The sequence below is a fragment of the Hyposmocoma kahamanoa genome, unplaced genomic scaffold, assembly GCF_003589595.1.
Source record: "Hyposmocoma kahamanoa isolate Upper Pololo Valley unplaced genomic scaffold, ASM358959v1 279, whole genome shotgun sequence".
NCBI classification, from domain to species: Eukaryota; Metazoa; Arthropoda; class Insecta; order Lepidoptera; family Cosmopterigidae; genus Hyposmocoma; species Hyposmocoma kahamanoa.
The window spans coordinates 537115-548234 of record NW_020653776.1 but is presented as its reverse complement, the minus strand read 5'-3'; the positions used below and the strand labels follow the sequence as shown (position 1 = coordinate 548234).

The 11120-nt window shown below is 36.6% G+C and overlaps 1 protein-coding gene across 1 annotated transcript in view; it reads left to right on the top strand.

Annotated features, from left to right (window-relative positions):
* The first annotated feature begins 1790 nt into the window (after nucleotides 1-1790).
* LOC113229143 (zinc finger CCHC domain-containing protein 24-like) overlaps nucleotides 1791-11120 on the top strand; it is a 33448-nt gene continuing 24118 nt past the window's right edge. The window contains exon 1 of the mRNA XM_026462649.1: nucleotides 1791-2117. Coding sequence (XP_026318434.1) covers nucleotides 2007-2117 — 111 coding nt within the window. The 5' untranslated portion in view covers nucleotides 1791-2006. The remainder of the gene's footprint in view (nucleotides 2118-11120) is intronic.

Genomic DNA, 11120 nt, shown 5'->3' with positions numbered 1-11120 from the left:
TAAAAACTATAGTCCATTTGTTTAGGTACTTAACTAAATGTAAACAATCTTGATAGGTACATCTTTTTATTGAAACATATGCTTTACAAATCAATAGGTATAAAAATAGGCATGCAATTTAATATGAAGCTAAGTATTTGTATTTTGTATTTGAAGGTAAGGGAAAATCATTTTATAAATGTATATTTCATTAAATAGACATCTCAAGATTGTTTACATTTAGTTGAGTACCTAAACAGATAGACTATAGTCGGGATTCGAACCTTCCTGAGCTGCCGCCGCTAGCAGCATGTAGTAATGAAATTATAACCATTCAAAGGGGTAATATTGTAAACAGGGGACATTGCACCAGGACCAACGTCTACGAATAATGCGTGACGAGGTGAACAAGTCTTGCGGTTGGTGGGAGTTTACACGCCTGGCCATACACGTTACAGTGGCCCTCAAAACTTTAAATCACAAAGAGATGAGTTGACAAGTCCCATGTGCCTGTAATTTCACTTTGCTTGCTTGATGGCAGAAATAGGTAAGTTGTCAGTACTCCCTTTAACATGGAGCTAGCTGCTGCTGATAATATTATTCCATTTGTGTTTATATAGCATTCAATAAACACTACAGTGTACTAAATATGCTTAATATAGAAGATAAAAAAAAGTAGAAAATTACTTAGAAGGTCTAGGGACACCGTAGGAGACTGGCAATGATTTTTACCTTTGAATGGCTAAGCATATTCCTTGACGGTAGAGGACGTCAGAACCTAATCACCAGAGGTGTTTTCCATGATTACCTCCTCAAATTGTTACATTCAATCTGCAGGACTAGATAACGCCACAAACAGCATACGTGTACAAAAATTACGACAGTAAAACGATACCACGTCGTTTTCATATAACATCACCATCATAGTACAGAGTCTTGAGTTTCAAATCGTTGTACGTCGTGGTACGGGGTCTGAACAAAAATATTGCTATCCCCGGAGTCCCGGCGGTCGGGCGCGCCCACATGTTCAGTAGGGATGGGACTGTATCGGCAATTTTTATTTCGATTTACGATGAACCATCGAAATTTAAGTGTCTTTAACAATAAATAAACTAGCGTTTGTTTCAAGTGAATAGGAATCATGACATCAAACATGTTAACACACAATAGCATCGTGTCAAATTTCTATAGAGTATTTGCTTTAATTACCTTTTGCGCCATTCAAATTTTTTCACAAATATCCGCAGTAATATTATGAACGCCATCTATCGTCCTTTAAAACTTTGCATACCGACATATTAAAACACGACTAGTGTCAATATGAACCTTAAAGTTAAATCATCTTTATTTCATAGATAAGCAAATTACACTTGAAATCTTCTTATTAAATAAACTCTACTGCCATTCTTAAGGCAGATTCCCGAAGAGAAGAATAAGCAAGAAACTTTAGTGGTTGTTCGTTGTAAATATGCATTTTAATATATTTGTTATTTACAATATTTATTTCAAACATCTTAGATCGAAACTACCTGGAAGAGCTAAACGGGTACCGTGCCGTAGTAGTCTACGGATTTTTGCCATCCAAGTACGTAGAAGCTGTATAAATAACCTTTACTATCAAGTTTTTGTTTCACTATAGTTTTAAACCTGGTAAATAGCAATTTTGTAATATCAACCGGAACGATATCGATAAACATATACGAAAATAAAATCCCTCCCTAATCCAGACATCTCCCATCTTAAGGAGCGGCACTAGTCACAGTGTAGCCGGCGTGCGCGCAACCAACGCAACGCGATCCAAAAATACCTCCGGCCCGGCCGCATCGCTGACATGGGCTGACCGTGCTCTCGAAAAACACAAACTCTACAACGAATTTCATTGCGAATTTGAATTGCAACTTACAAGTTTCAGTTGCAATATTCGAATTTTCAATTTCAATATTCGAATTTTAATACTCGATTTATGAAGTTCGTGTTTAATTTGGGTGGAAGTGTTTTAAATCTCACGTGACGGACTCGATGAGGCGATGTCACCGACGGCGCTGGGAGCTGACCTGCCACAGCGCTGCGGGAAGACGGAGAACTACCCTCAAGCTCTGCTCGGCTGGCTCTATCTGACACATGATCAAAACGATCAGGTACGTTTTACTGTTCTCAATGTTGTGTAATTTGCAAATGAAAGCTAAAAAGAGTGCAAAATTGTACTGTCACTTAATTGGGAACCTAATAGATGCAATAAAATTTTAATTGCTTCAACTTCTTATATATGATCAGAAACAAAATTACCTATATATCAGGTTAATGAACTGCAGAACATCTAAAAATTTATGCAGCATTTTGTTTATATGTATATATATACGCCATAGCCTAACGTAGCTACATTTACTCAGCGATGTTACAAATTATAAAATTAAATGTTTTATTTATGCATATCTTACTCTGCGACACAAACCAAATGTAGATTTCTATATTACAAAGCCTTGTCAGAATCTGTCGCCCAGCCATCATCTCCCTGAGATATGTAACATACAAGACATGCTGTCTTGTTTAAACATCTAAACTGTTACAGTAAAAATATTCATATTCTTGGCAGTTAAAATTTTGTTTTTGGAGGTTTTTACTATCGTAACCATAAATTATAGTCCTGATATCTGTGACGCCTTATTCTTAACCTGAACTAATTTGAGTGCAACATAAATATACTCACCCGTAACTCACTGATAATTCTAACTAATAGAGTTCATTACGGACACTTTTATGTATCACAGATTATATCTAATTTCTTTTTACTTTTTCGCAGAACAAAATAAATGCAATGCCAAGAAACTTGTGACGTAGACATTTCTGTATTCGATCATTAAAATTAATAAAAAACTGAATGACAGAATTGACATATGTTATATAATAGACATGTATATGTAGACGTTGTACAATATATAAATACATTATTTAATCTACTTACTTTGTAATGGAAGGCGTTGTTGTGTCATTTCAGTTGCAATTTTATTTCCTTTCGTTGTTTATTTTTGATATGCATCACCACTTTTTAATTTTGTTACAAAAAAAATACATAAAACCATAAAAAACCATAAAAAAATATTAGTTATAATTGTATCTACTATTTGTTGACCCAAATAAATAAATAAAATAATCAAGTTAAAAGTCTATTCCGGTCATAATATTCTGAGTTTTAGTTTTTATAATATTAAGTGATGGGAGGAACAAGTCGTGCTCCTGACGGTAAGCCACACGCCTATCCGTTACAGTTGCAATGCCACTCAGAGCTTTAAATCGCAAAGATCTGAGGGGCACTGCCGTTGCCCCCGTCATCCTGAGACATAAGTTGACAAGTCCTTACCCTTCAAAATCGGAACGCAGTAATGCTGACGTTACTGTTTGGCGGCAGAAATGGGTAAGGTGGCAGTATTTTCCCTGGACGACTTTTTCACAAGGAGCTCTACTGCTATCAGTTTTTAGAAAATATTAAAAATTGGTTACGATCGATGTTTCCATGTTTTTTCGACATTTTCTTTGTTGCACCAGAATCGCCTCCTGTATGTCGAACAACAATTTATTTTTTCCACTTACCATATCTAATTAATTTGACGAGGCTGGTGGAATTACGGTTTGCATTGTGGGTGCTGGTTGGATTTTTTAGGAAGTGCCCTAGAGTGAATGCCGTCGCCCTGACACTATAGGAATTTCTCAAGAGGACTGTTAATAAAATTAATTTGTAACACACAATTCCTACCTGACACGCATATTTGTCCAAGTTCAGAAAATAATTTTTAGTAGCAGTACACCTCCTTGTGAAAGAGTTCGTACAGGGAAGTACTGCCATCTTACCTATTTCTGTCGCCAAGCAGTAATGTGAGCATTACTGCTTTCTGTTTTTGAAGGGTAAGTAAGGGTGCTGGTGAAATTACAGGCACATGGAATATGCCAAATTATGTATTAGGATGACGGGCACAGTGCCTCCTAAGATCTTTGCAATTAAAAACAAACATTTCAATTATATTACAAAGAAAAAACTGACAACTTATATTTCATATATACAATTTCATAAGTCGGACCGTACAAAATATAATTACATTAATTATTTACTCATTTAAAAACTAAATTAATAATATAATAATAATAATAATAACGCACACACTGAACATAGCCCCGCATACTATATAGCCTACCCGGCAGATTTGGTGGTGCTACTCAGGTGGAACAATGCATACGCATTGAAACACGTAATTGATATCCACTGCTTGCAGGCTATCGATCAGCGCCATTTTGACATAGGGTTGGATTATCCATAGTTCTAATCTGTAGCACACTCCGGACACTCCATACAACGGTCGTAAATTATTTACCCACTACTACTACATACAGCAAGCGCTATCTGCATACGCGCCAATGTGTGCGTGAAGTGGCAAGGTTACCCATCACTTGCTCGTACTATTACGTTACGTGGTCAGAACGGCAACATAGCGAGAATTTTAAAGTGAATCTGTTATCTATAGTTCTATTATAGAATCCTAATAATTACACATGTTCGTTACGTGTTTATATCGGTATAATATTATATTTTTCATTAATTCACTAACTAGAATAATAATGAAGATTTATTTAAAAAATATATTAAAAGCACTTAAAATGTTATATTTTGGACAGGTACCTTTAAACAAGGCAACCAAAATATTTGAAATTGCGTGTCCAAGTTTGTCATTACCTAGTTAATAATAAAGTATATTCACTACGTAATATTTATCGGCAATACAAATTGAAAATTCGAAAGCCCTTGTCTTGCTTACGAAGTTATAGCGTCTTATTATATTGATATAATAAATCTGTATTACATATTACTCTGCAGTAAAGAAAACAATAACTGAATGAGTCTCAGATACTTTTTTTAATTACTTCGTTTCATCTTTCAAAAATCGAAAGAAACTCCTCTCTTTATCCCGTTTAGATGATTATAAACGCACGTACACAGCACAATTTACGACCATTATAAAAAGTAACATAAAATGATGTTATTTATTAACGTGCAAATTTCGTAATGAATAAATGAAGACTATATTCAAATATCAAAGCCGTCTTAGCGCGAAAACGGCTCGCCGACAGTCTTGTTGTTGTTCAGTCAATGTGACTGTCAATGTGCGGGACGTGGTGCGGTATCTAAAGCAAGGGAGGGGCAGAGAGTGTCCGTTCTCGTTACTTACTTGGTCTCTATCTGTAGTATGGAGATGAATATTTGGTCCATGTCATAACTAACATAAACGACATTTTTATCAATCGTATCCCGCTCTGAACCAATGAGACTAAATCTACAACCCCCTAGAAGCGGTTTTTTAATATCTTATTTAGTTTTAGTTTTAATGCTAAGCAAAATCAGCGCAATTGACATTGTTCAAACAAAAAAAGTGCCAAAATCTGGAACTGCAAGGGTCAGTGGAGAAGAAATCCAGTCTTGTCGAGAGTCCATGGTTAGTCGTTTGAATTTGACACTTATCCGTTTGGGGCGATGCCAAATTTAATGCTACCAAAACGCAGGCGTGTCTTTTCTCCACTAAACGGAGTCCCTTTCACCTGACTCCGACTTTTCGTGATATATCCATACCGATAGTCGACCGTCTTCATTTACTTGGAATGGACCTGTCGTCCAAAATGCAGCTATGAAGCTTGGCATCCTTTCCAAGGTGAGGCAATACCTCACACCGGGACAGTTGCTTCAGCTGTACCAAGCACAAGTCCGGTTGTGTATGGAGTACTGCTGCTACTTATGGGATGGCTCTACTAAATACCAACTGGCCACCGTGGATTCAAAAGACAAGCATGCTAAGAGGCTTATAGGTGACTCGGAACTAGTAGAGGCGAAGCTGCAGAGCCTTGAACACCGCCGTAGAGTTGCCAGCTTATAGGTATTCTACAGGATATATCATGCGATGGAATTGCATAATTTGATTCCGCCTTCCCCTTTCCATCATCGGGAGACTGAGGACCTCTATGTTGCGGATATTCCCCGGATTCACACGAAGCGTTTCGCTTCCACATTGGTATGGCGAGGGGCAAGGGAGTGGATTTCCCTGCCTGCAGATTTGTTCCCCGAACGCCGCGACTTGGACCTTTTCAAGGCGAGAGCGAATAGGCATTATTTAGGTGTGCATGCTACATCCTCGACCTCATCGTCACTTTCCATCAGGTGAGATGGAGGTCAAATGCGCAATTATTTTTTATAAAAAAATGTTATGAAAATGCAAATCCCTTAATATAAATAGTAAGACAAGATTGGTGTGGTTGGCACATAAATAGTATTATAAGCCTTCAGATTATGATACATAATGATATCTGTGGCAATAGTATGGCCGTATATCACATGGAATGTGTGATAAACCTCCACGTGACATATTTATTTTACTTGATAAAGCTATGTTGCTATTTTAATTTTTTTTTATTGCGAATACTGAATCGGTAAGATACCACACCACAGTAATTCGTTCTTTTGTTTATTTGGTAATTAACTACTGTTAATTTTGAAGAACAAGGATAACGATGAGAAATTGTGTATATAGCTATCTTTGTCTTTTAATCATCGCCGCGAAAACGATAAAACAATTATTTTTTATACTTTCAGTTTTTATATGTTTTATATTATGTTATTATTTGCGTATTTTTAATTACTTGAACAGTATTAAGTTCTCCTCACCTTTTCCAATAATTTATATGTACTCGTATAGATCAATTTGTTGGTTTTTATTATTTCTTCTTATCTCGTTTCTGGCGCTCAGTTTTTACGTTGGTAAAATTACTGTGCAGAACTGTCAAAAAGTTTTAAAATGAGCTGTGACCTTGCAGCCATGCTTGGTACTGCGACATTCTTTGGTATCCATTGGTCGAGGAGCTCGCGATCCTACAAAAATGTGACGTCATAGTGCTCACGGTGTTAGCTATTGTCATAAAATTTTTAAATGGCGGTTTTATAAGTCGAATTTGAGAGCTAAATATGGATATAATAACTTTGGTGCGGTGGCATGCTACGGGGGCTGATATCGTTAAATATACTTTGATACCATACTTAAAACTACACTGGTTATTGTAAACATTTATCATATGTTTATCATTACAGAAACACACAATTTTAATAAACCGCTGTGAAATATGCGTGTGAGATGATCAACGGCAATTTGCCGCAATGAATTTGAGCTGTAAACAAAACAGAGGCGGGGTTCATCGCTCCCTGCGCTGGAGTACTTGTAGTATGAATGCTTCTGTTATGACCATTTCCGTATAAAATTATTTGTGAAACTTGACACTTACGGAATGCATATATGTACATGGAGAAAGCTTTTGTTACGCATATAAGCTTATTTCACAGCTTAAGTTGTTTGGGATTTTAATAAACAGAGATATGAATACGGTTAAAAAGATAATATAATAACTTATAAAAACAAACTGAATCTTTCCCGAAAAATGTCCACTACTTGAAATTTTTCGAAAAATTACCCAATAAGATATATTACTAAAATTACCTACCAAAGCAGAAATAATACTGGAACGCTGGGATTCAATTTCATCTTTAACTTCAACTATTTGATGTAGTTCGAACTGACTTCTTTATTTCGCATCTTCCACGTACTCTGTTATCTGGTTTCTAAATTTCTCTCACTGATTGAAAACGTGATACTAACTAGGAATGCGCAGGTAATGGAAGACGTGTAAGGACGACTCTAAATATAGAAGTTAAACATATGTCGGCACTACTGATTGTACTACGTGTACAATTTTGAGGGACAAGTGTTACTAGAGATGTAGTTTGTATTATTTTCCGAAGCATCATATTCAAACCCTGGTGGCTCTCACAGAGGAATTGGAATTTATGTGCTTAAAGGCCCATATAGATGGAGAGAGTTTCTCGTCTCGAAGATATGATTATCGAAAGAATATAAAAAACTTTCCTCGTCTAAACATTCACTATTATCCCTACCACGTGAGCGATAATCGCCTCGCCTTTGAATATTGAACGTCTCCATGTAAACAGAACTTGAAAGCAAAAATCGTAATTCGAGTTTTTGTGCCAGCCAGTCGCTACCATGACTGCAGTGCGCGAGGATGTTTTGATTATCACTGCTTTTCTAAGACAAGAATTAATGAAACGAAAACGAAAAAACATGCTGGGTTAAAAAATGTTATAAATTTAAAAAAATATATTATTTTTCTATAGTGCAATATGAGTGCAATGAATCTAAATCTAATATAATAAGCAGTTCCAAATTTGTATGATTTTTGCGTCATTTTGATATGTCCATAGTCAATACCGCAGTAATCACTGAACTCGAATGGTAATTCTCGCACTCTAAACGTTTCGAACCGACTTGTACGTTAATCGTATGAACTTGAAAAAATGTCATACGAGATCGTGTTTAGACAAGTCGAGAGCTCGTAAGCAAAAATCACCTTACTACATATTTCTCTGTGTAAACAGTCGAGGAGGGGATTAAGTTGCTTGCGAATTTCGTATACCATAATCGTAGGCGAGATTTTAGTTCTTGCCTGAATGTAAGCATTGTGATACGATAATCTTATGGCGATTATTGCTTGCGATAATCGCATACGTTTTTTTATCTCGAAGCGTGCGATAAACTCTCTCCACCTAAATGGGCCTTAATTTAATTTGAAACTTACCATGAGCTTTGTGAAGGAAAATATAGTGATCAAACTGGCACGTCGAAGAAGGTACACAACACTCGAAAGACGCGTGAAGTCCCCAAGCGGGATATATTTAAATGAATCGATGATGAATCTATTCAAGTGACGCAAAATGAACGCATGCGTACTTGAAGCGACACGCTTGTCCATAACAGTTGCATCGCCACTAAGGGGGTCAATTCTCGTACTAAGAAAGAAAGGAATTTTATGCATTAAATTGAGTCACTATACACTTGCTATAAACACTTAAATCTAATGCTTAACACTAAAACAACAAATAGCTGCGTGATTATAAGTTAGTGTGGATAGTGGCGCAAAAGAAGTCAAGGATACGACTAGCGATAAGTCTATCTCGGGCGAGACAGACGCTGATTTTCGGTCGTTCCTGTTTCAGAGTCGGCTGAGACCTAAGGAAATGGTACATGCTCTGTGTATTCTCTGCTTTATGCCACACCACACATTTACAACACACGTGTGCTACATGTATACATGATTATATAAAAAGGACAAGTAAATATACATAAATATAAAAACATTCTCCGTCAGACGTCCAAAAAAATTACTGTCAAATAAGTAATACCCGACCAAATTAAAAAACAATGTCGAGTATGAAACTTCACTCGCATCATGCGTCTTTTCATTCGGAAATGAAATACTCGAGTATTATTTGTTTCACAGTAATTATTTCGAACTGGATGACGGACGGAGAACGAGTGTACAGAGCTTTAAATCGCAAAGACCTAAGAGACACTGCCACTGCGCCCTGAGACATAAATTGACAAGTTCCATGTACCTGTAATTTCATCACCCTTCAAAACCGAAACGCAGTAATGCTCACACATTCAGCCATAATCATTTATGTGGTACAGAAAAAGGTTTAAGAGTGGTTACACTGATAGATATGGGAATATATAATTTACAACCACGAATGAAACACGTGAATTTCAGGAACTGATTTTTATTTCAAAACTCACACGTCATAGACAATCATAGAATATGTACATCATCTCCATCACCCTTAGTTGGGAACCTACAGTAGGAAATATACAATATCTTTAAAAGTAAATTCACAAGCAACAAGTGTCAAAAGTAGGGTCTTATCAAATCTTATAATTAATTTTCTTTTTAGGTCTTAAAACCCCATCACTAGGAAAGGGTGAACCATTGACGCGAACATTAGCTAAGTGGCATAGCTGATCGATCTACCGCTTCATGTGCTTTTTCTGCAGTATCCTGCTGTCCCGCTGTCTCTATCTGTTCTCCCTTCTCCGCAACCTCCGATGCGTCTTGCCATTCACCCCCCCAACGTCATAGAAAACCATCGAATACATCATACTCACGGCGACGTGGCAGCGATACAAACGCGCGTTCGTGAATTAATAGGCGATTGCATCGATGCAAACGCGCGACTGCTTTGATACAAACGCGCGATTACATTGATGCAATCGCCTATAAATCCCAAATGTAGCGATGCAATCGCGCGTTTGTCTCCTACAGTCGCGCGCTTACATCGCGTTTGCATCGCTGCTAAAAGTAGCTGTGTGTAAACGCTCTTAAAATTACTACATGATCCAACTTAAAGCCGGTAAGGGCACTGCAACATAGTTTACTTTACTAAGTACATGATCTATTCTCATAATCGTAAAACTCCTGTAAATTATGAACACAGGTTGATAGTAAGAATCCTTTCAATTTCAAATTTTGTTATCAACTAGCAGATTTAATAAATTACAAGCAAATTACAGTAAGTTTAGTTTCGTAAACCTGGAATCCTTGCAAAAGAAATCCGAAGTGGAAATCTACTCAGGATGCAGCGCGAGGTCATTGAAATTAAAAAACATCCTAATATTATCATGAAAAGATCGTTTTTCCGTACCTCCAGTTCCGGATCCAGTACTTCCTTGACATATTTTGATCCAGTATTTCCTTTATTTTCTGTTTCCGTGGCCGAACGGATTCGGTTCGGTGTAAGGCCTACATTTGTTTATCTCGTAAGTTTAGGCATATATATATATATATATATATATATATATATATAACTAACTAAAGAGAAAAATAACTATTGTATTTTCAAATTGTTTACGCCATTTTGTCTTTAAAACATTTGAAATAACGTCAGTTAGTTTCTTTTGCATACATATAATACTTGAATTTCGAAGCATTTCAAGGCCAAACACCTTTTGAAATTACATCTACAATAGCAATAATGTAAACAGAAACCTAAACATCTCATAAAGGAAGGTAATAGTACCCACGTATCAGATCAAAGAAGACGGCGGATGGACGCAACATATATGACAAAATTTTAATGATGTCGGCTAACTTCTGAAACTTGACCTGAATATAAACTGAAAAACTATTTTTACACTACAAATTTATGCAGGTGTATTGACATCCGACTAACAGATATATGTAGGATGACCCACGTCATGTAACCGTGT